Here is a 26,357-nt window from a genome sequence, read left to right as displayed (position 1 = left end):
CCTCTCTCTCTGTCCTTCTCTTCTCTCCTTCCTCTCTCGTTCTGTCTCTCTCTCTCTCTCCTCTCTCTCTCTCTCCCTCTTCTTGTCCTCTGTTCTCTCTCTCCTCTCTCTTCCTCTCTCTTCTCTCCCTCTCTCTCTCTCTCTCTCACGGCAGTTCAATCAGCTTACATAATTATATTTTATTTTATTACTATTTATATCAGTATTGTCCTAAATATAGCTATAGCGTTTTTAAAGAATGGTGATCAGGTATATTTGAACCTGAGATCTTGCCATCTTCAAGCCATTAAGGCTACTTAGTCTGCTGCACAACCAGGATCCTAATATTTATAGTGGATTTCACTTTGTACTGAAATCCTGAAGTTATGATCCAAACTAGGGACTATACTGTCTTAGTACATATTCACATCTATAATTCACAATCTATGTACACCTCACCACAATCTGCCAGGCAATAATTGGAAATAAAGTTTAATAAAAGTCAAAACAGGTCAACTTCCCAGTAGAAGACTGGTAGAGTAATAAATCATTGAGAATAGTTGTGTTTCTAGATGTATTTATCCTCTCTGTACAAAGACCAAAGACCCCCAACCTGGAAGCCAGAGTACAGGTGTGAACAGCTGTATTTATCCTCTCTGTACAAAGACAAGACCCAACCTGGAAGCCAGAGTACAGGTGTGAACAGCTGTATTTATCCTCTCTGTACAAAGACAAAGACCCCAACCTGGAAACCAGAGTACAGGTGTGAACAGCTGTATTTATCCTCTCTGTACAAAGACAAAGACCCCAACCTGGAAGCCAGAGTACAGGTGTGAACAGCTGTATTTATCCTCTCTGTACAAAGACAAAGACCCCCAACCTGGAAGCCAGGAGTACAGGTGTGAACAGCTGTATTTATCCTCTCTGTACAAAGACAAAGGACCCCAACCTGGAAACCAGAAGTACAGGTGTGAACAGCTGTTCAAAACCACCTCAACAGTAAGACAACACCTCCATCGACTGTTCAAAACCACCTCACAGTAAGAATACACCTCCATCGACTGTTCAAAACCACCTCAACAGTAAACAACACCTCCATCGACTGTTCAAAACCACCTCAACAGTAAGACAACACCTCCATCGACTGTTCAAAACCACCTCAACAGTAAGACAACACCTCCATCGCTGTTCAAAAACCACTCAAACAGTAAGATAACACCTCCATCGACTGTTCAAAACCACCTCAACAGTAAGACAACACTCCATCGACTGTTCAAAACACCTCAACAGTAAGACAACACCTCCATCGACTGTTCAAAACCACCTCAACAGTAAGACAACCACCTCCAATCGACTGTTCAAAACCACCTCAACAGTAAGATAACACCTCCATCGACTGTTCAATAACCACCTCAACAGTAAGATAAACCCTCCATCGACTGTTCAAAACCACCTCAACAGTATGACAACACCTCCATCGACTGTTCAAAACCACCTCAACAGTAAGACAACACCTCCATCGACTGTTCAACACCACCTCAACAGTAAGACAACACCTCCATCGACTGTTCAAAACCACCTCAACAGTAAGACAACACCTCCATCGACTGTTCAAAACCACCTCAACAGTAAGATAACACCTCCATCGACTGTTCAAAACCACCTCAACAGTAAGACAACACCTCCATCGACTGTTCAAACCACCTCAAACAGTAAGACAACACCTCCATCGACTGTTCAAAACCACCTCAACAGTAAGATAACACCTCCATCGACTGTTCAAACCACCTCAACAGTAAGATAACACCTCCATCGACTGTTCAAAACCACCTCAACAGTAAGATAACACCTCCATCGACTGTTCAAAACCACCTCAACAGTAAGATAACACCTCCATCGACTGTTCAAAACCACCTCAACAGTAAGACAACACCTCCATCGACTGTTCAACACCACCTCAACAGTAAGACAACACCTCCATCGACTGGTCAAAACCACCTCAACAGTAAGACAACACCTCCATCGACTGTTCAAAACCACCTCAACAGTAAGACAACACCTCCATCGACTGTTCAAAACCACCTCAACAGTAAGACACACCTCCATCGACTGTTCAAACCACCTCAACAGTAAGACAACACTCCAGCGACTGTTCAACACCACCTCAACATTAAGATAACACCTCCATCGACTGTTCAACAACCACCTCAACAGTAGATAACACCTCATCGACTGTTCAACACACCTCAACAGTAAGATAACACCTCCATCGACTGTTCAACACCACCTCAACAGTAAGATAACACCTCCATCGACTGTTCAAAACCACCTCAACACAGCAGTATAAATCAACAACATCTGCCTCAACACTTTGGTCTCAGTAACCTGGACAGCAGTATAAATCAAACAACACTACCTCAACACTTGGTCTCAGTAACCTGACAGCAGTATAAATCAACAACACTACCTCAACACTTGGTCTCAGTAACCTGACAGCAGTATAAATCAACAAACACTACCTCAACACTTGGTCTCAGTAACCTGACAGCAGTATAAATCAACAACACTACCTCAACACTTGGTCTCAGTAACCTGACAGCAGTATAAATCAACAACACTACCTCAACACTTGGTCTCAGTAACCTGACAGCAGTATAAATCAACAACACTACCTCAACACTTGGTCTCAGTAACCTGACAGCAGTATAAATCAACAACACTACCTCAACACTTGGTCTCAGTAACCTGACAGCAGTATAAATCAACAACACTACCTCAACACTTGGTCTCAGTAACCTGACAGCAGTATAAATCAACAACACTACCTCAACGCTGCCTAATCAAAGTTTACTGATTGCTTGTGGATTCTGTCAGCAGCTGCATACATACATACATACATACATACATACATACATACATACATACATACATACATACATACTACATACATACATACATACATACATACATACATACATACATACATATATACTGTACATACATACATACATACATACATACATACATACATACATACATACATACATGCATACATACATACATACATATATACTTACTGTACATACATACATACATACATATATACTGTACATACATACATACTGTACATACATACATACATACATACATACATACATACATACATACATACATACATACATACATACTGTACATACATACATACATACATACATACATACATACATACATACATACATACATACATACATACATACTGTACATACATACATACATACATACATACTGTACATATATACATACATACATATATACATACATACATACATACATACATACATACATACATACATACATACATACATACATACATACATACATACATACATACATACATATATACTATACAATAACATACATACATACTACATACATACATAATATGATACATACATACATATGTACATAGTACATAATACAGTAACATACATACATACATACATACATACATACATACATACATACATACATACTGTACTATACATACCAACATACATACATACATACATACATACATACATACTGTACGATACATACATACATACATACATACATACATACTGGACATACAACATACATAACATCATACATACATACATACATACTGTACATACATAACATACATACATACATACATATACTGTACATACATACATACATACATACATACAATACATACATTAACATGATACATACATACTTACATAACCATACATACAACATACATACATACATACATACATAACATAACATACATACATCAACATACAGTACTGTACAATACATACATACATACATACATACATACATACAAAAAAAAAAAAATGGAGCGTGCATAACTATTCACCCCCCTAAGTCAATACTTTGTAGATCCACCTTTTGCTGCAATTACAGCTGCAAGTCTCTTGGGGTATGTCTCTATAAGCTTGGCACATCTAGCCACTTTGACATTTGACATTCTTCGAAGCAAAACTGCACCAGCTCCTTCAAGTTGGATGGGTTCCGCTGGTGTACAGCAATCTATAAGTAATACCACAGATTCTCAATTGGATTGAGGTCTGGGCTTTGACTGGGCCATTCCAAGACATGTAAATTATTCCCATAAAACCACTTGAGTATTGCTTTAGCAGTATGCTTAGTGTCATTGTCCTGCTGGAAGGTGAACCTCTGTCCCAGTATCAAATCTCTGGAAGACTGAAACAAGCGCCATCTATCATTCCTTCAATTCTGACTAGTTTCAAAGTCCCTGCCGTTGAAAAACATCCCCACCGCTGTTTCCACCACAATGCTTCACTGTGGGGATGATGTTCTCGGGGTGATGAGAGGTGTTGGGTTGGCGCCAGACATAGCATTTTCCTTGATGGCCAAAAAGCAAGACTTGTGTTTCATCTGACCAGAGTATCTTCTTCCATATGTTTGGGGAGTCTCCCACATGCCTTTTGTAGAACACCAAACGTGTTTGCTTATGGCTTTTTTCTGGAAACTCTTCTGTAAAGCCCAGCTCTGTGGAGTGTACGGCTTAAACTGGTCCTATGGACAGATACTCCAGTCTCCGCTGTGTACAGGGTTATCTTTGGTCTCTTTGTGCCATATTTAAAAAAATATATAATAATAATGTATTTAATGGTGCTCTGTGGGATGTTCAAAGTTTCTGATCTTTTTTTATAACACAACCCTGACCTGTACTTCTCCACTACTTTGTCCCTGACCTGTTTGGAGAGCTCATGGTGCCGCTTGCTTGGTGGTGTTGCAGACTCTGGGGCCTTTCAGAACAGGTGTATATATACTGAGATCATGTGACACTTAGATTACACACAGGTGGACTTTATTTAACTAATTATGTGACTTCTGAAGGTAATTGGTTGCACCAGATCTTATTTAGGGGCTTCATAACAACGGTGGTGAATACATACACGCAACACTTTTCCGTTTAATGTTTAAAACATTTTTTGAAAGAAGATATTTTTTTCATTTCACTTCACCAATTTGGACTATTTTGTGTATGTATGTCCATTACATGAAATCCACATAAAAATCTATTTAAATTACAGGTTGTAATGCAACAAAATATGAAAAAAAACCAAGGGGGATGAATACTTTTGCAAGGCGCTGTATACATGTATATATATAATATGTATATATAAAATACACATACACACATGCCCGGCCTGCTTTCCTCTGTTTGACCTTGACAGGCTAGTCCAGGGCTCGTTCAGGGCCTTCTCTCCTCTGTGTGACCTTGACAGGCTAGTGCTCCAGGGCTCGTTCAGAGCCTTCTCCTCTCCTCCTCCTTACTTCCTGCTTTCAACAGTACCTCTCTCCTCTCCTCTTCAACAGTACCTCTCTCCTCTCCTCTTCAACAGTACCTCTCTCCTCTCCTCTTCAACAGTACCCCTCTCCTCTCCTCTTCAACAGTACCTCTCTCCTCTCCTCCTCCTCTCCTCTTCAACAGTACCTCACTCCTCTCCTCCTCCTCTCCACTTCAACAGTACCTCTCTCCTCTCCTCCTCCTCTCCTCTTCAACAGTACCTCTCTCCTCTCCTCCTCTTCAACAGTACCTCTCTCCTCTCCTCCTCCTCTCCTCTTCAACAGTACCTCTCGCCTCTCCTCCTCCTCCTCTCCACTTCAACAGTACCTCTCTCCTCTCCTCCTCATCTCCTCTTCAACAGTACCGCTCTCCTCTCCTCCTCCTCCTCTCCTCTTCAACAGTACCTCTCTCCTCTCCTCCTCCTCTCCTCTTCAACAGTACCTCTCTCCTCTCCTCCTCCTCTCCTCTTCAACAGTACCTCTCTCCTCTCCTCCTCATCTCCTCTTCAACAGTACCTCTCTCCTCCCCTCCTCCTCTCCTCTTCAACAGTACCTCTCTCCTCTCCTCCTCATCTCCTCTTCAACAGTACCCCTCTCCTCTCCTCCTCCTCTCCTCTTCAACAGTACCTCTCCTACTACTTCGACTTCCCGGAAGAGAAAGGGACAGAAGAAAATGTCAGAGCAATGACAAGTGAGATAAATACCTCCCCCTCATCTCTCCTCTCTGTCAGCTGATACAGTGAGAAGAGTTGAAGCAGAGAGAGAGAGAGAGAGAGAGAGTGGGAGAGTGGGAGAGGGAAAGTGAGAGAGCAAGAGAGAAAGGGGAGGGAAGAGAGAGAGAGAGAGAGAAAGGGGAGGGAAGAGAGAGAGGGAAGAGAGAGAGAGAGAGAGAGAGAAAGGGGAGGGAAGAGAGAGAGGGAAGAGAGAGGTGAGAGAGAGAAAGAGAGGTGAGAGAGAGAAAGAGAGGTGAGAGAGAGAGAGAAAGAGAGGTGAGAGAGAGAGAGAGAGAGAGAGAGAGAGAGAGAGAGAGAGAGAGAGAGAGAGAGAGAGAGAGAGAGAGAGAGAAAGAGAGGTGAGAGAGAGAGAAAGAGAGATGAGAGAGAGAGACAGAGAAAGAGTGAGAGAGAGAAAGAGAGAGGGAGCTATATTGAGATAGAGAGAGGAGAGAGACACACACACGGAGAGAGAGAGAGACAGAGAGAAGCAGCACATCATATAATAACTATATCAGCCCCATGCTTGAGAGGATGTCATCCAGGCAGAATGGTTAAGCCTCTCACTACACAGCATGTTGGGATTGACAGTGAAGAGACCTCTCACTACACAGCATGTTGGGATTGACAGGGAAGAGACCTCTCACTACACAGCCTGATGGGATTGACAGTGAAGAGACCTCTCACTACACAGCCTGATGGGATTGATAGTGAAGAGACCTCTCACTACACAGCCTGATGGGATTGACAGTGAAGAGACCTCTCACTACACAGCCTGATGGGATTGATAGTGAAGGGACCTCTCACTACACAGCATGTTGGGATTGATAGTGAAGAGACCTCTCACTACACAGCCTGATGGGATTGACAGTGAAGAGACCTCTCACTACACAGCCTGATGGGATTGACAGTGAAGAGACCTCTCACTACACAGCCTGATGGGATTGACAGTGAAGAGACCTCTCACTACACAGCATGTTGGGATTGATAGTGAAGAGACCTCTCACTACACAGCCTGATGGGATTGACCATCATCATCCTGTAGGTAAACACTATATTAGACTGAAGACAAGGAAATTTATAAAATCTTGAAATATAAATATTGTCTTTGTAGATCGACAGGCTTTGCCTGTAGCCTTTTATTTCTCAGTTAATTGACAGTTTTATCATAAATTATATTTCTCATGAATATATAAAAACATTTTTTTAAGGGGCCAACAACAAAGAGGAACCAAGAGGAGGGTCAGCAGGTGTCCAAACGGTTAATGCATTGGGCCAGTAACCAAAAGGGGTTCTAGTTCAATACGCAATTACTGCACTGTCAATCACTGTCCTGTAAATCACTGTACTGTAAATCACTGTGCTGTAAATCACTGTGCTGTAAATCACTGTGCTGTAAATCACTGTGCTGTAAATTACTGTACTGTAAATCACTGTACTGTAAATCACTGTGCTGTAAATCACTGTACTGTAAATCACTGTACTGTAAATCACTGTACTGTAAATCAATATGCAATTACCGTACTGTAAATCACTGTACTGTAAATCACTGTACTGTAAATCAATACGCAATTACCGTACTGTAAATCACTGTACTGTAAATCACTGTACTGTAAATCACTGTACTGTAAATCAATACGCAATTACCGTACTGTAAATCACAGAACTGTAAATCACTGTGCTGTAAATCACTGTACTGTAAATCACTGTACTGTAAATCACTGTGCTGTAAATCACTGTACTGTAAATCACTGTACTGTAAATCACTGTGCTGTAAATCACTGTAGTGTAAATCACTGTATTGTAAATCACTGAACTGTAAATCACTGTACTTTAAATCACTGTATTGTAAATCACCGAACTGTAAATCACTGTATTGTAAATCACTGTGCTGTAAATCACTGTACTGTAAATCACTGTGCTGTAAATCACTGTGCTGTAAATCACTGTACTGTAAATCAATACGCAATTACTGTACTGTAAATCAATACGCAATTACTGTACTGTAAATCAATACGCAATTACTGTACTGTAAATCAATACGCAATTACCGTACTGTAAATCACTGTACTGTAAATCACTGTGCTGTAAATCACTGTACTGTAAATCAATACGCAATTACTGTACTGTAAATCAATACGCAATTACCGTACTGTAAATCAATACGCAATTACTGTACTGTAAATCAATACGCAATTACTGTACTATAAATCAATACGCAATTACTGTACTGTAAATCAATACGCAATTACTGTACTGTAAATCAATATGCAATTACCGTACTGTAAATCAATACGCAATTACCGTACTGTAAATCAATACGCAATTACTGTACTGTAAATCAATACGCAATTACTGTACTGTAAATCAATACGCAATTACTGTACTGTAAATCAATACGCAATCACTGTACTGTAAATCACTGTACTGTAAATCACTGTGCTGTAAATCACTGTACTGTAAATCACTGAACTGTAAATCACTGTACTGTAAATCACTGAACTGTAAATCACTGTGCTGTAAATCACTGAACTGTAAATCACTGTGCTGTACATCATTCTACTGTAAATCACTGCTGTACATAATTGTACTGTAAATCACTGAAATGTAAATCACTGTGCTGTAAATCACTGTACTGTAAATCACTGTGCTGTAAATCACTGTACTGTAAATTACTGTGCTGTAAATCACTGTACTGTAAATCACTGAGCTGTGAATCACACTACTGTAAATCACTGTGCTGTAAATCACTGTGCTGTAAATCACTGTACTGTAAATCACTGTATTGTAAATCACTGTACTGTAAATCACTGTATTGTAAATCACTGTACTGTAAATCACTGTACTGTAAATCACTGTACTGTAAATCATTCAACTGTAACTGGACTGTGAGTCACTCTGGATTAGTTCTCCTACATAGTCTTGTTTTAGTCACGTTTTATTTCTCTGTATGAAGTAAAAACTCCTCTCGTTCTTTCTACACAGTTATCTTCCATTTCAATATGTGATTAGTCTGCTCACAAATCCCCAGTTATGTATCCTTCCACTAGGGACTGTATTTATTGCCCTTTCTCTCTCTGTATCCTTCCACTAGGGACTGTATTTATTGCCCTTTCTCTCTCTGTATCCTTCCACTAGGGACTGTATTTATTGCCCTTTCTCTCTCTGTATCCTTCCACTAGGGACTGTATTTATTGCCCTTTCTCTCTCTGTATCCTTCCACTAGGGACTGTATTTATTGCCCTTTCTCTCTCTGTATCCTTCCACTAGGGACTAGGTCCCTAAATGCACTCTTTTCCATTGTGCACTACTTTTGACAAAGGCCCACAGGGCTCTGGTCTAAAGTAGTGCACTACATCGGGGAATAGGGTGCCATCCCCACAGTTTAAGAATAAACCAGTGTTTAACCGTTTGTCACTCTGATTGATTAAGGACTGGAGACATAAACTGGGGCTGTAAATTACAGCGTGGTCGTCAAGTAGACTGACCCAGAGTAATGTCACCGACACAACAATGAGATAGATATTTAATCGGACGTATGAATGTGAAGCATCAGGCTTGGCGTTTCCCCTCACTACCAAATATGGTAATGAGAGGAAGCAATGTGAAGCATCCGGCTTGGCGTTTCCACTCACAACCAAATATGGTAATGAGAGGAAGCCCAGTGGCCGGAAGTGGGAGAAGACGGAAGGAGATGGATGTTGACTCACCGTTCTGCACATTGTCTCATCAATGAAACATTTAAACTCAAATACATTTTTTTCTGTTCCCAAAACTAGAACCTGTTAAGAACAGAGTCTAGAACCTGTTAAGAACAGAGTCTACTAAGTTTTGTAGACTTTACAATTTGCCAAAGTTGTAATAAATCACATTGTTTTTGAAGGAGTGCAAAGGTGAATTGAATTATTGCACAAGCGCACCTCACAGAGTAGCTGTTCCCTAATGGAAATATGCAGATGTTTATTTACCTTTATGTAACTAGGCAAGTCAGTTAAGAACAAATTCTTATTTTCAATGACAGCCTAGGAACAGTGGGTTAACTGCCTGTTCAGGGGCAGAACGTCAGATTTGTACCTTGTCAGCTCAGGGGTTTGAACTTGCAACCTTCCGGTTACTAGTCCAACGCTCTAACCACTAGGCTACCCTGCCACCCATGAATGGGCCAATAGGATACTGCTAGTTCGTGATTGGCTCTGCCCACCTCCTTGCTTGTTCTGCCCACTACGACTCGTTTGTTCCCATTGAAAACAACAGGCTGTGGTCTATCTTGGTTTAAATATATATTTGGTAATGTATTTAAAGAGCGTTAAAGTCTAAACGGGATCTGTGGGACATCCCAAATCTGACATCACACTATTGAAGTTAAATGCAAAAGGTTTCGGGTTTGTACGTCCCAAGGTTGCAAGATGGCATTACCCTTTGGAGAGTTTGGACAATGAGATTTCTGCATTTTTCAACATTCTAAAAGTTTGCCTAACTCTCTAAATATATGGTTCTGGAGTGACCAATGGCCCAACTCTCTAAATATATGGTTCTGGAGTGACCAATGGCCTAACTCTCTAAATATATGGCTCTGGAGTGATCTACGGCCCAACTCTCTAAATATATGGTTCTGGAGTGACCAATGGCCTAACTCTCTAAATATATGGTTCTGGAGTGACGAATGGCCTAACTCTCTAAGTATATGGTTCTGGAGTGACCTATAGCCTAACTCTCTAAATATATGGTTCTGGAGTGACCAATGGCCCAACTCTCTAAATATACGGTCTGGAGTGACCTATAGCCTAACTCTCTAAATATATGGTTCTGGAGTGACCTATAGCCTAACTCTCTAAATATACGGTCTGAAGTGACCAATGGCCCAACTCTCTAAATATATGGTTCTGGAGTGACCACTGGCCTAACTCTCTAAATATATGGCTCTGGAGTGACCAATGGCCCAACTCTCTAAATATATGGCTCTGGAGTGACCAATGGCCCAACTCTCTAAATATATGGCTCTGGAGTGACCAATGGCCCAACTCTCTAAATATATGGTTCTGGAGTGACCAATGGCCCAACTCTCTAAATATATGGCTCTGGAGTGACCTATGGCCCAACTCTCTAAATATATGGCTCTGGAGTGACCAATGGCCCAACTCTCTAAATATATGGCTCTGGAGTGATCTACGGCTCAACTCTCTAAATATATGGCTCTGGAGTGATCTACGGCCCAACTCTCTAAATATATGGCTCTGGAGTGATCTACGGCCCAACTCTCTAAATATATGGTTCTGGAGTGACCTATGGCCCAACTCTCTAAATATATGGTTCTGGAGTGACCAATGGCCCAACTCTCTAAATATATGGCTCTGGAGTGATCTACGGCCCAACTCTCTAAATATATGGCTCTGGAGTGACCAATGGCCCAACTCTCTAAATATATGGCTCTGGAGTGATCTACGGCCCAACTCTCTAAATATATGGCTCTGGAGTGACCAATGGCCCAACTCTCTAAATGTATGGCTCTGGAGTGACCAATGGCCCAACTCTCTAAATATATGGCTCTGGAGTGACCAATGGCCCAACTCTCTAAATATATGGCTCTGGAGTGACCAATGGCCCAACTCTCTAAATATACGGTCTGGAGTGACCAATGGCCCAACTCTCTAAATATATGGCTCTGGACCAGAGAAGCTGATACAGTATGTAAAGGCTTTTTCTATAAGTCATTAATAGGTCCCAGGGCATTAGTAAGACATCTTTAGACATCTATAGTAATCCCCCAGATAGAAGCTCTGTATCCACAGACATGTACACTGATTGAATAAAAAGCTCATATTCATAGCTTTGCCATCTTTCGCAACCCCCCCCCCCCTCTCTCTCTCAATTCATCTTCCAAACAGACATGGACATTAGACCCACGCCTCAGCAGCAACAGCAGCAACAATCCCACAAATCATTTCCAATTCTAAATGAGTGAATTAACCATGAAGAGCAGGACATCATCAATTTCCCCCGGCAGGGCAACCATAACAGAGAGGTGATGAACCCTCCCATTCTCTGGCCGACGCTACTCTTCACACCATATCTAGGGCTATATCCATACAGGTATGGACTGTAGCCCTAGAATGAAGGAGTCAACAGGTATGGACTGTAGCTATAGAATGAAGGAGTCAACATGGACTGTAGCTATAGAATATGAAGGTGTGTTTTGATGATATGTTAGGTGGACCAAAGCAATATGGTGTACCGCCAAACTGAAATTTAACCCCTATCTTCCCCATTGGCCCATTAATGTTTGCAGATCTATAAGGTCAAACAATTTGGAGGAAGTCAGGACGAGCCATCACCACACTGCTGATGCCTAACCAGACAATATGCAAGAGGGCAGACAAGGGTTAGGTCAAAGAGGACAGGTAAGGGTTAGGGCCAAGAAGACAGGCAAGGGTTAGGGCCAAGAAAACAGGCAAGGGTTAGGGCCAAGAGGACAGGCAAGGGTTAGGGCGAAGAGGACAGGTAAGGGTTAGGGCCAAGAGGACAGGCAAGGGTTAGGGCCAAGAGGACAGGCAAGGGTTAGGGCGAAGAGGACAGGTAAGGGTTAGGGCCAAGAGGACAGGCAGGGTTAGGGCCAAGAGGACAGGCAAGGGTTAGGGCCAAGAGGACAGGCAAGGGTTAGGGCGAAGAGGACAGGTAAGGGTTAGGGCCAAGAGGACAGGCAAGGGTTAGGGCCAAGAGGACAGGCAAGGGTTAGGGCCAAGGGCACAGGCAAGGGTTAGGGCCAAGAGGACAGGCAAGGGTTAGGGCCAAGAGGACAGGTAAGGGTTAGGGCCAAGAGGACAGGAAAGGGTTAGGGCGAAGAGGACAGGCAAGAGATAGGGCCAAGAGGGCAGGCAAGGGTTAGGGCCAAGAGGACAGGCAAGGGTTAGGGCCAAGAGGACAGGCAAGGGTTAGGGCCAAGAGGACAGGTAGGGTTAGGGCCATGAGGACAGGCAAGGGTTAGGGCCAAGACAACAGGCAAGGGTTAGGGCCAAGAGGACAGGTAAGGGTTAGGGCCAAGAGGCCAAGACTGACACCAATAGATACCTTGTTGACTGAAATACTGATACCAATAGATACCTTGTTGACTGAAATACTGATACCAATAGATACCTTATTGACTGAAATACTGATACCAATAGATACCTTGTTGACTGAAATACTGATACCAATAGATACCTTATTGACTGAAATACTGATACAAATATATACCTTGTTGACTGAAATACTGATACCAATAGATACCTTGTTGACTGAAATACTGATGAAAATAGATAACTTGTTGACTGAAATACTGATACCAATAGATACCTTGTTGACTGAAATACTGATACCAATAGATACCTTATTGACTGAAATACTGATGATAATAGATACCTTGTTGACTGAAATACTGATACCAATAGATACCTTGTTGACTGAAATACTGATACCAATAGATACCTTGTTGACTGAAATACGGATGAAAATAGATACCTTGTTGACTGATATACTGATACCAATAGATACCTTGTTGACTGAAATACTGATACCAATAGATACCTTGTTGACTGAAATACTGATGAAAATAGATACCTTGTTGACTGAAATACTGATGATAATAGATACCTTATTGACTGGAATACTGATACCAATAGATACCTTGTTGACTGAAATACGGATGAAAATAGATACCTTGTTGACTGAAATACTGATACCAATAGATACCTTGTTGACTGAAATACTGATACCAATAGATACCTTGTTGACTGAAATACTGATGAAAATAGATACCTTGTTGACTGAAATACTGATGAAAATAGATACCTTGTTGACTGAAATACTGATACCAATAGATACCTTATTGACTGAAATACTGATACAAATAGATACCTTGTTTACTGAAATACTGATGAAAATAGATACCTTGTTGACTGAAATACTGATACCAATAGATACCTTGTTGACTGAAATACTGATACCAATAGATACCTTGTTGACTGAAATACTGATACCAATAGATACCTTGTTGACTGAAATACTGATGAAAATAGATACCTTGTTGACTGAAATACTGATACCAATAGATACCTTATTGACTGAAATACTGATACAAATAGATACCTTGTTGACTGAAATACTGATACCAATAGATACCTTGTTGACTGAAATACTGATGAAAATAGATACCTTGTTGACTGAAATACTGATGAAAATAGATACCTTGTTGACTGAAATACTGATACCAATAGATACCTTATTGACTGAAATACTGATACAAATAGATACCTTGTTGACTGAAATACTGATACCAATAGATACCTTGTTGACTGAAATACTGATGAAAATAGATACCTTGTTGACTGAAATACTGATGAAAATAGATACCTTGTTGACTGAAATACTGATACCAATAAATACCTTATTGACTGAAATACTGATGATAATAGATACCTTGTTGACTGACATACTGATACCAATAGATACCTTGTTTACTGACATACTGATACCAATAGATACCTTGTTGACTGAAATACTGATGAAAATAGATACCTTGTTGACTGAAATACTGATGCAAGTAGATACCTTGTTGACTGAAATACTGATACCAATAGATACCTTGTTGACTGAAATAATGATACCAATAGATACCTTGTTGACTGAAATACTGATACCAATAGATACCTTGTTGACTGAAATACTGATGAAAATAGATACCTTGTTGACTGAAATACTGATACCATTAGATACCTTGTTGACTGAAATACTGATACCAATAGATACCTTGTTGATTGAAATACTGATGATAATAGATGCCTTGTTGACTGAAATACTGATGAAAATAGATACCTTGTTTACTGAAATACTGATACCAATAGATACCTTGTTGACTGAAATTCTGATGAAAATAGATACCTTGTTGACTGAAATACAGATACCAGTAGATACCTTGTTGACTGAAATACTGATACCAATAGATACCTTGTTGACTGAAATACGGATACCAATAGATACCTTGTTGACTGAAATACTGATACCAATAGATACCTTGTTGATTGAAATACTGATGATAATAGATACCTTGTTGACTGAAATACTGATGAAAATAGATACCTTGTTTACTGAAATACTGATACCAATAGATACCTTGTTGACTGAAATACTGATGATAATAGATACCTTGTTGACTGAAATACTGATACCAATAGATACCTTGTTGACTGAAATACTGATGATAATAGATGCCTTGTTGACTGAAATACTGATGAAAATAGATACCTTGTTGACTGAAATACTGATGATAATAGATACATTGTTGACTGAAATACTGACACAAACTGCATGTCACTGTGGGGGCGAATAGCCGTAGCTTTGTCAGAGATTGTATTTCTGATGTTCTCCCACTTCTCCAAGGTTTAGTAATATTTGTCATAAATGTTTTAGTTTTTTTCTCACACAGGATCTGTTTGTGTGAAGGTGTTTGCCAAGAGATAATTCAATTGTGTTATCCAAACAGCTTCACAACCCTGAAAAACTAATAATTTCTCATCTGGTTATATAACCTTTACAAAAATATAATTCAATATTTCTGCCAATGCACTGCCATCCTGGACAGCTGCCAAACCTTGGAAAAAGTATTTCTATAGCTGAAGTTAAGTTGAAAGTTGAGGCCAATTTTCAAACGGGCAGACAGGCCTGCATCCCAAATGGTACCCTTTTGCCTACATTTGACCAGCGTCCATACTGCTATACAGGGAATGGTTTGCCATTCGGGATGTATTGTAGGTAACCTTCATTTAACTAGGCAAGTAAGTTAAGAACAAATTCTTATTCACAACAGGAGGCAAAAGGCCTCCTGTAGGGACGGGTTCTGGGATAATTTTTTTATAATAATAATAAAAAATAATACAAAAATATATATAAATACAAGACAAGACACACATCACGACAAGAGAGACAACACAACACTACATAAAGAGAGACCTAAAGACAACAACATAGCAAGGCAGCAACACATGACAACACAGCATGGTAGCAAAACAACATGACAACAATGTCACACCCTGACCATAGTTTGCTTTGTATGTTTCTATGTTTTGTTTGGTCAGGGTGTGATCTGAGTGGGCATTCTATGTTACATGTCTAGTTTGTCTGTTTCTGTGTTTGGTCTGATATGGTTCTCAATCAGAGGCAGGTGTTAGTCGTTGTCTCTGATTGGGAACCATACAGTGCCTTGCGAAAGTATTCGGCCCCCTTGAACTTTGCGACCTTTTGCCACATTTCAGGCTTCAAACATAAAGATATAAAACTGTATTTTTTTGTGAATAATTTTGCACGCCCAATTTTTCCGTTTTTGATTTGTTAAAAAAGTTTGAAATATCCAATAAATGTCGTTCCACTTCATGATTGTGTCCCACTTGTTGTTGATTCTTCACAAAAAAATACAGTTTTATATCTTTATGTTTGAAGCCTGAAATGTGGCAAAAGGTCGCAATGTTCAAGGGGGCCGAATACTTTCGCAAGGCACTGTATTTAGGTAGCCTGTTTTGTCATTGTGGGTTGTGGGTGATTGTCTATGTTAGTTGCTTGTGTAGTTCTTATATAGTTCTTCACGGTCATTATTTGTTTATTGTTTTGTATTCAGTGTTCAGTGTTTTCTTTAATTAAAATATCATCATGAACACCTGCATTTTGGTCCTCTTCTTACGACGATCGTGACAAATAACATGGTAGCAACACAACATGGTAGCAACACAAAACATGGTACAACCATTATTGGGCACAGACAACAGCACAAAGGGCAAGAAGGCAGGGACAACAACACAACAGACTGAATGTATTTCCCCAGTAGAGAGAGAGAGAGAGAGAGTTAGTGAGACCTCTTGCCAAATGTATGACCATATTAGAAATACCTACTTCCCTCAGATTACACAGACCCACAAAGAATTCGAAAAACAAATCCAATTTTGATAAACACCCATATCTACTGGGTGAAATACCACAGTGTTCCATCACAGCAGCAAGATTTGTGACCTGTTGCCACGAGAAAAGGGCAACCAGTGAAGAACAAACACCATTGTAAACACAACCTATATTTATGTTAATTCATTTTCCCTTTTGTACTTTAACTATTTGTACATCGTTACAACACTGCATATAGACATAATATGACATTTGAAATGTCTTTATTATTTTGGAACTTTTGTGAGTGTAATGTTTACTGTAATGTAATAGTAATGTAATAATATATATCTAATAATAGTAATGTTTACTGTACATTTTTATTATTTATTTCACTTTTGTTTATGATCTATTTTACTTGCTTTGGCAATGTTAACATATGTTTCCCATGCCAATAAAGCCCCTTGAATTGAATTGAATTGAGAGACAGAGAGACAGAGAGAGAGAGAGAGAGAGAGAGAGAGAGAGAGAGAGAGAGAGAGTGAGAGAGAGAGAGAGAGAGAGAGAGAGAGAGAGAGAGAGAGAGAGAGAGAGAGAGAGAGAGAGAGAGAGTGAGGGACATAGAGAGAGAGAGAGAGAGAGAGAGAGAGAGAGAGAGGGACAGAGAGAGAGGGAGAGGGAGAGAGAGAGAGGGACAGAGAGAGAGAGAGAGAGAGAGAGAGAGAGAGAGAGACAGTAGGTTCAGTATCCTCTCTGCACCTCATTGAGTCAGACCTCTGTCACCCTGCTCTCCAGGTCCACCAGGCCTTGTCCCCCCTCCTGGACAGACAATAAAACATTTTGAATTGAATAGAGAGAGAGAGATGATCAAGTCGTTTGTCCTCCAGCCACTTCTCTTCTAGTCATCGATATGGTCCACACAACTCTCTTTCCCTCTCCTCCTCTTTCTCTATCTCTCTCCCTCTCCATATCTCTCTCTCCCTCTCAATCTCTCTCCCTCTCCATATCTCTCTCCCTGTCTCTCTCTCCCTCTCTCTTTCCCTCTCAATCTCTCTCTCTCTCTGTCTCTCCATACCCTCTCTCCCTCTCCATATCTCTCTCTCTCCCTCTCAATCTATCTCCCTCTCTCCATCTTTCTCCCTGTCTCTCTCTCCCTCTCAATCTCTCTCTCTCTGTCAATCTCTCTCTCTCTCCGTACTCTCTCTCTCTCCCTCTCAATCACTCTCTCCCTCCCTCTCCATCTCTCTCTCTCTCCCCTCCTCTCTCCTCCACCTTGAGACGCGTGTTGAATTTTAAAGCCAGAGCAGAGAGCACGCGGCCGTACCGGGCTACCGGATTACAGACTAACAACCTGCCAGTCAAAGTCCACACGCTCACGTGAGAGAAAAAAGGCCCCGAATCAGTGCATGTGCAGCCGGGGCTGAGCAGTAGTGGAATATTCCGACTCTAATACTGGGACGTAATACCTCCTTCTGTCTACTACTCCACCTTCCAAAAAAGCTTCTTCAGTCTGTAGACTAGTTGTTGTTGTACTCGATATTACAACACACACACACTCACACACACACACACATAATAAATAGACCGGTAGTTGTATCGTGGCCTTATCAGTCACACAGCGCACCAGACCATTATCTAACGTCTAAAGGAAATGAACAAAAAAAACGCCCCTCCTACTTTCTCTCCTTCCCTCACCCTCCTCCTTTCTCTCCTTCCCTCACCCTCCTCCTTTCTCTCCTTCCCTCACCCTCCCCTCCTTTCTCTCCTTCCCTCACCCTCCCCTCCTTTCTCCTCCTTTCTCTCCTTCCCTCACCCTCCCCTCCTTTCTCCTCCTTTCTCTCCTTCCCTCACCCTCCCCTCCTTTCTCCTCCTTTCTCTCCTTCCCTCACCCTCCTCCTTTCTCTCCTTCCCTCACCCTCCCCTCCTTTCTCCTCCTTTCTCTCCTTCCCTCACCCTCCCCTCCTTTCTCTCCTTCCCTCACCCTCCCCTCCTTTCTCCTCCTTTCTCTCCTTCCCTCACCCTCCCCTCCTTTCTCTCTCTCCTACTTTCTCCTTCCCTCACCCTCCCCTCCTTTCTCTCCTTCCCTCACCCTCCTCCTTTCTCTCCTTCCCTCACCCTCCCCTCCTTTCTCTCCTTCCCTCACCCTCCTCCTTTCTCTCCTTCCCTCACCCTCCCCTCCTTTCTCCTCCTTTCTCTCCTTCCCTCACCCTCCCCTCCTTTCTCTCCTTCCCTCACCTTCCCCTCCTTTCTCTCTCTCCTGCTTTCTCTCCTTCCCTCACCCTCCCCCTTCTCTCTCTCCTCCTTTCTCTCCTTCCCTCACCCTCTCCTCCCTTCTCTCCTTCCTTCACCCTCCCCTCCTTTCTCCCCTTCCGTCTCCCTCCTCCAGCAGCAGCAGCAGGTGTTATTAGGCTACTACAGACCTTCAGGTCTCGTCTAGGTGGTGCTGGTAATTATCTCCCGGCCCCAGAGCGAATGAACGCGACCCAGATAGGGGGACACAAGTAGGGAGTATTACACTGGAAAACCCCGCAAATCACGCATTACGCCTCCAAAACACGTGGGAGAGATTACTCCTAATAAATGCCTATTTCTTTCCCTTCTTCTTCCTCTTCTTCCTCACCTAGACATTGCTCCCTTCTTTCCACCCCCCACCCCCCTCTCTCTTTCATAAACGAATCCATAACGCGTAGCTTTTCCGCCAAATGTCGGCGTCTGAAGAGAGGATATCCTAGCCTCTTCCACAGATACACTTGGTCATCGTTGTGGATGCTGTTGTGACCTTGTGTTTGGTTGTCCTTTACTAGTGAATAGGTGTCAAAATAGCAAAAAGACACGAACCGTCGGCAGGCAGACCATCTATGCCTAACAACAAGTAGCTTATTCTAGCCTACATTTGGAAATCATCGCACTGAAGACAAAACGGAAGGTTAGTTTATAAATAACGCTGACATGATATCTGATATGATGAGAAGAGTGACCTAGAGCCCTACAATGACACACATTAACATCAGTCTGGATCGTTATGTGTAGCCTACAAGATGCCCTACAGATGTCCGTGACAATGACCCTCAACTTATCCCCAACACATAACAGCGATTATCATAACAGTATCGTAAAACAGAGCGGGTTATTACCCTCGTCTCCCCGTACCCAAATACACACCTTGAAACTGTCAGGCACGGAGTGCTCCTCGCAAAGAGTGGATACATTCTTAAAATATTCTTACCTTTGCTATTGTTCTCTTCTCTATTCAAATACATGGCTATATATTCACTCCTGGGTTTTCTGATGGCGTTGGGTCAATGGTAATGATGATTATTAGTCCTCTTTGCCGTCTGGAAAACACACACAACTCTTCTCTAATTGCGGGTTTTGTTGCAGCTGTTTGTATTGTCTTGTTGCTCGGTTGATAGTGCGTGTTTCAATATCCGATCCTCCTCCCAGTCAGTGCGTTCGCTTCCAGCAGGTAGCTGTAGTCAGTTTGTCAGCCTCTCTCTCTCTCTCTCTCTTTCTCCTTTCTTTCTCTCGGTGACGCTCAGAGAAGAAACAGCGGGTATAGTAAAAGAGTGGTCCTGAAAGAGTCTTGGGATGGAAGCCAGGATGGAAGCATGCCTGAATGCGCTCATATGCTGGTCGCCAATGGTTCCTTATGCCTTTGATTTCTTCTAACACAATTTAATCTTTGTAGATATTATATATCTAGTATTTAGCAAATTTCACTGCTCCTGGCTGCTATTCCAATTGTAAAAAAACAAAAAACATCATAGGCAACAAAGCAAGGTGTTAATAATGGGTTAAAGTGATGGTTCAATTGTGTGGTTGTGCAACGTTAAAAGGTTATTAAAAAAAATACTATTGTTTTGAAGTGGGGTCCTCGATAATAGGGAACAGGTTGTCCCCCTCACCTACAACCTAATCATTTCGGCGCACAACGTGCTGCAGGTCAGCCAGGGAGCACGTGTTTTAGGGAGTAGGCAAGGGTTTGGATATCTTTTGCTTTTTCAAGTATATGTTTACATTTTGGCAACTTCCGGAATCTTGAGGGAGGTGTGATTCTCTGACGTCTCTGTGCTGCTCTAGGACGACTGTTATTACAAGGTATTGCAATGAATAAATCAGATTGGTGAGACACAGTTATTTAGATAAAATATTTTATATCATTCCCAATGCAAGTAATAAGCCACTTGTAGTAGAGTAGCCTATTGCATAGAGAAGAACTAGAGCGGCAGGCAGTCTAACATAGCCGCAGGAAGTGGGGGTGCTGAGGTTCTTGCAAAATACATATATATACTGTATATATTTTATTTTTACAAAGTAGTGCACTGGGCCTTTACTAGTCCTGTAGTAACAGACCTTTACTAGTCCTGTATTACTAGTCCTGTATTAACAGACCTTTACTAGTCCTGTATTAACAGACCTTTACTAGTCCTGTATTAACAGACCTTTACTAGTCCTGTATTACTAGTCCTGTATTAACAGACCTTTACTAGTCCTGTATTAACAGACCTTTACTAGTCCTGTATTAACAGACCTTTACTAGTCCTGTATTAACAGACCTTTACTAGTCCTGTATTAACAGACCTTTACTAGTCCTGTATTAACAGACCTTTACTAGTCCTGTATTACTAGTCCTGTATTAACAGACCTTTACTAGTCCTGTATTAACAGACCTTTACTAGTCCTGTATTAACAGACCTTTACTAGTCCTGTATTAACAGACCTTTACTAGTCCTGTATTAACAGACCTTTACTAGTCCTGTAGTAACAGATCTTTACTAGTCCTGTATTACTAGTCCTGTATTAACAGACCTTTACTAGTCCTGTATTAACAGACCTTTACTAGTCCTGTATTAACAGACCATTACTAGTCCTGTATTAACAGACCTTTACTAGTCCTGTATTAACATACCTTTACTAGTCCTGTATTAACAGACCTTTACTAGTCCTGTATTAACAGACCTTTACTAGTCCTGTATTACTAGACCTGTATTAACAGACCTTTACTAGTCCTGTATTAGTGGACTGATATAGCTGTCCTGATCAGAGCATCTGCTAAATGTGTGTCCAGTGTGTTTGTCCAGTGTGTGTGTGTCCAGTGTGTGTGTGTCCAGTTTGTGTGTCCAGTGTTTATTTTATTTTCAATCTCAGTCGTGTTTTAGTGGTATTTAGTGGTATTTAGTTGTATTCAGTCTCAGTCGTGATTTAGTGGTATTTAGTGGTATTTAGTTGTATTCAGTCTCAGTCGTGATTTAGTGGTATTTAGTGTTATTTAGTGTTATTTAGTGTTATTTAGTGGTATTCAGTCTCAGTCGTGTTTTAGTGGTATTCAGTGGTATTCAGTCTCAGTCGTGTTTTAGTGGTATTTAGTGTTATTCAGTGGTATTCAGTGGTATTCAGTCTCAGTCGTGTTTTAGTGGTATTCAGTGGTATTCAGTGGTATTCAGTCTCTGTAGTGTTTTAGTGGTATTTAGTGGTATTCAGTGATATTCAGTCTCAGTCGTGTTTTAGTGGTATTCAGTGGTATTCAGTCTCTGTCGTGTTTTAGTGGTATTTAGTGGTATTCAGTGGTATTCAGTCTCTGTCGTGTTTTAGTGGTATTTAGTGGTATTCAGTGGTATTCAGTCTCAGTCGTGTTTTAGTGGTATTTAGTGGTATTCAGTGGTATTCAGTCTCTGTCGTGTTTTAGTGGTATTTAGTGGTATTCAGTGGTATTCAGTCTCTGTCGTGTTTTAGTGGTATTTAGTGGTATTCAGTGGTATTCAGTCTCTGTCGTGTTTTAGTGGTATTTCGTGGTATTTAGTGGTATTTAGTGGTATTTAGTGGTATTCAGTCTCTGTCGTGTTTTAGTGGTATTTAGTTGTATTCAGTCTCTGTCGTGATTTAGTGTTATTTAGTGGTATTTAGTGTTATTTAGTGTTATTTAGTGGTATTCAGTCTCTGTCGTGTTTTAGTGGTATTTAGTGGTATTCAGTCTCAGTCTGTTTACTGATCATCGTCTGCCGTAGGTACAGTGCAGCCATCAGCGGAGTGAGCTGATCTCACAAGCCCGACAAGGTAGCTTGCTGATGTCATAATTCTGGTAGTCAAATGACCTGGCGGCCTCATGGATGGAATGTTATGAATATTTTTCATATTTGATCAACTTATTATTATTTATTTATTTTTTGCCGAAAATCTGGTGTTTCAGAGCGTTTAACCGTTGTGATATCTTTCAGTCTGATACATATAAATACATATACATATAAAGTCTAATGTTGGGTTGCAAACTCTACATGTAATTCAGCTCTATATCTGGCATGGTATAGGTGTCTTCTTTGTTTAAGCCCATAGCCATGTGTGTGAGTTGGATACTTTTGTTGCAAACTCTACATGTAATTCAGCTCTATATCTGGCATGGTATAGGTGTCTTCTTTGTTTAAGCCCATAGCCATGTGTGTGAGTTGGATACTTTTGTTGCAAACTCTACATGTAATTCAGCTCTATATCTGGCATGGTACAGGTGTCTTCTTTGTTTAAGCCCATAGCCATGTGTGTGAGTTGGATACTTTTGTTGCAAACTCTACATGTAATTCAGCTCTATATCTGGCATGGTACAGGTGTCTTCTTTGTTTAAGCCCATAGCCATGTGTGTGAGTTGGATACTTTTGTTGCAAACTCTACATGTAATTCAGCTCTATATCTGGCATGGTACAGGTGTCTTCTTTGTTTAAGCCCATAGCCATGTGTGTGAGTTGGATACTTTTGTTGCAAACTCTACATGTAATTCAGCTCTATATCTGGCATGGTACAGGTGTCTTCTTTGTTTAAGCCCATAGCCATGTGTGTGAGTTGGATACTTTTGTTGCAAACTCTACATGTAATTCAGCTCTATATCTGGCATGGTACAGGTGTCTTCTTTGTTTAAGCCCATAGCCATGTGTGTGAGTTGGATACTTTTGTTGCAAACTCTACATGTAATTCAGCTCTATATCTGGCATGGTACAGGTGTCTTCTTTGTTTAAGCCCATAGCCATGTGTGTGAGTTGGATACTTTTGTTGCAAACTCTACATGTAATTCAGCTCTATATCTGGCATGGTACAGGTGTCTTCTTTGTTTAAGCCCATAGCCATGTGTGTGAGTTGGATACTTTTGTTGCAAACTCTACATGTAATTCAGCTCTATATCTGGCATGGTACAGGTGTCTTCTTTGTTTAAGCCCATAGCCATGTGTGTGAGTTGGATACTTTTGTTTCAAAGTTGATTTGTTTAAGACTAAAAAGAAATGCTCTGTGTGACCCTGATTTATCCCACTGCAGTAAAAGGTTAGATCGTGTCATTTTTCTAGTTTATACCAAGGCTAACAATTCAACCAGATGAGTCGTGCAGTTTTGTAGATGCAAATGATTTGGGTATTTGCAATATAATTCTAGTCGGCAAAGCAATTTGCCAGCAAGCAGCATCTTGTTGTCAACAGAGATGGGGATGTACTAAACTCCAGAAGACATTCTCCTTGCAGACAGGTGTATCTGTGACGGGAATAGTTTTCTGCCTAGCAGAATCTGTATTTTATGTTTTGTTCAGTGAATTTGGCCACTGTCGGTCTATTCCTGGAAGTGTATCCTCCACTATGTCTGTGTTCCCTGTATCCTTCCTGTATCCTCCACTATGTCTGTGTTCCCTGTATCCTTCCTGTATCCTCCCTTATGTCTGGGTCCCTGTATCCTTCCTGTATCCTCCACTATGTCTGTGTTCCCTGTATCCTTCCTGTATCCTCCACTATGTCTGTGCCCCTGAATCCTGCCTGTATTCCTCCACTATGTCTGTGCCCCTGTATCCTTCCTGTATCCTCCACTATGTCTGTGTCCCTGTATCCTTCCTGTATCCTCCACTATGTCTGTGTTCCCTGTATCCTTCCTGTATCCTCCACTATGTCTGTGTCCATGTATCCTCCACTATGTCTGTGTCCCTGTATCCTCCACTATCTCTGTGTCCCTGTATCCTTCCTGTATCCTCCACTATGTCTGTGTCCCTGTATCCTCCACTATGTCTGTGTCCCTGTATCCTCCACTATGTCTGTGTCCCTGTATCCTCCACTATCTCTGTGTCCCTGTATCCTTCCTGTATCCTCCACTATGTCTGTGTCCCTGTATCCTCCACTATGTCTGTGTCCCTGTATCCTCCACTATGTCTGGGTCCCTGTATCCTTCCTGTATGCTCCACTATGTCTGTGTTCCCTGTATCCTTCCTGTATCCTCCACTATGTCTGTGTCCCTGAATCCTCCCTGTATTCCTCCACTATGTCTGTGTCCCTGTATCCTTCCTGTATCCTCCACTATGTCTGTGTCCCTGTATCCTCCACTATGTCTGTGTCCCTGTATCCTCCACTATCTCTGTGTCCCTGTATCCTTCCTGTATCCTCCACTATGTCTGTGTCCCTGTATCCTCCACTATCTCTGTGTCCCTGTATCCTTCCTGTATCCTCCACTATGTCTGTGTCCCTGTATCCTCCACTATGTCTGTGTCCCTGTATCCTCCACTATTTCTGTGTCCCTGTATCCTTCCTGTATCCTCCACTCTATCTGTGTCCCTGTATCCTCCACTATGTCTGTGTCCCTGTATCCTCCACTCTATCTGTGTCCCTGTATCCTCCACTATGTCTGTGTCCCTGTATCCTCCACTATGTCTGTGTCCCTGTATCCTTCCTGTATCCTCCACTATGTCTGTGTCCTTGCATCCTCCACTATGTCTGTGTCCCTGTATCCTCCACTATGTCAGTGTCCCTGTATCCTTCCTGTATCCTCCACTATGTTTGTGTCCCTGTACACTTCCTGTATCCTCCACTATGTTTGTGTCCCTGTACACTTCCTGTATCCTCCACTATGTCTGTGTCCCTGTACACTTCCTGTATCCTCCACTATGTCTGTGTCCTTGCATCCTCCACTATGTCTGTGTCCCTGTATCCTCCACTATGTCTGTGTCCCTGTATCCTTCCTGTAACCCCCACTATGTCTGTGTCCCTGTATCCTCCACTATGTCTGTGTCCCTGTATCCTCCACTATCTCTGTGTCCCTGTATCCTTCCTGTATCCTCCACTATGTCTGTGTCCCTGTATCCTCCACTATGTCTGTGTCCCTGTATCCTCCACTATGTCTGGGTCCCTGTATCCTTCCTGTATGCTCCACTATGTCTGTGTTCCCTGTATCCTTCCTGTATCCTCCACTATGTCTGTGTCCCTGAATCCTCCCTGTATTCCTCCACTATGTCTGTGTCCCTGTATCCTTCCTGTATCCTCCACTATGTCTGTGTCCCTGTATCCTCCACTATGTCTGTGTCCCTGTATCCTCCACTATCTCTGTGTCCCTGTATCCTTCCTGTATCCTCCACTATGTCTGTGTCCCTGTATCCTCCACTATCTCTGT

General features: G+C 41.6%; 1 protein-coding gene across 1 annotated transcript in view; it reads right to left on the bottom strand.

Annotated features, from left to right (window-relative positions):
- The window catches only part of LOC116375781 (synaptotagmin-7-like), a 183,832-nt gene extending 163,357 nt beyond the window's left edge, over nt 1-20,475 (bottom strand). Inside the window, exon 1 of the mRNA XM_031832925.1 lies at nt 20,185-20,475. Coding sequence (XP_031688785.1) covers nt 20,185-20,218 — 34 coding nt within the window. The 5' untranslated portion in view covers nt 20,219-20,475. The remainder of the gene's footprint in view (nt 1-20,184) is intronic.
- Nucleotides 20,476-26,357: the final 5,882 nt, after the last annotated feature.

The sequence above is a fragment of the Oncorhynchus kisutch genome, linkage group LG10 (assembly GCF_002021735.2).
Source record: "Oncorhynchus kisutch isolate 150728-3 linkage group LG10, Okis_V2, whole genome shotgun sequence".
In the NCBI taxonomy this organism is placed as follows: Eukaryota; Metazoa; Chordata; class Actinopteri; order Salmoniformes; family Salmonidae; genus Oncorhynchus; species Oncorhynchus kisutch.
Note: the sequence above shows the minus strand (reverse complement) of the source record. Positions and strands in the feature narration are given on the sequence as shown.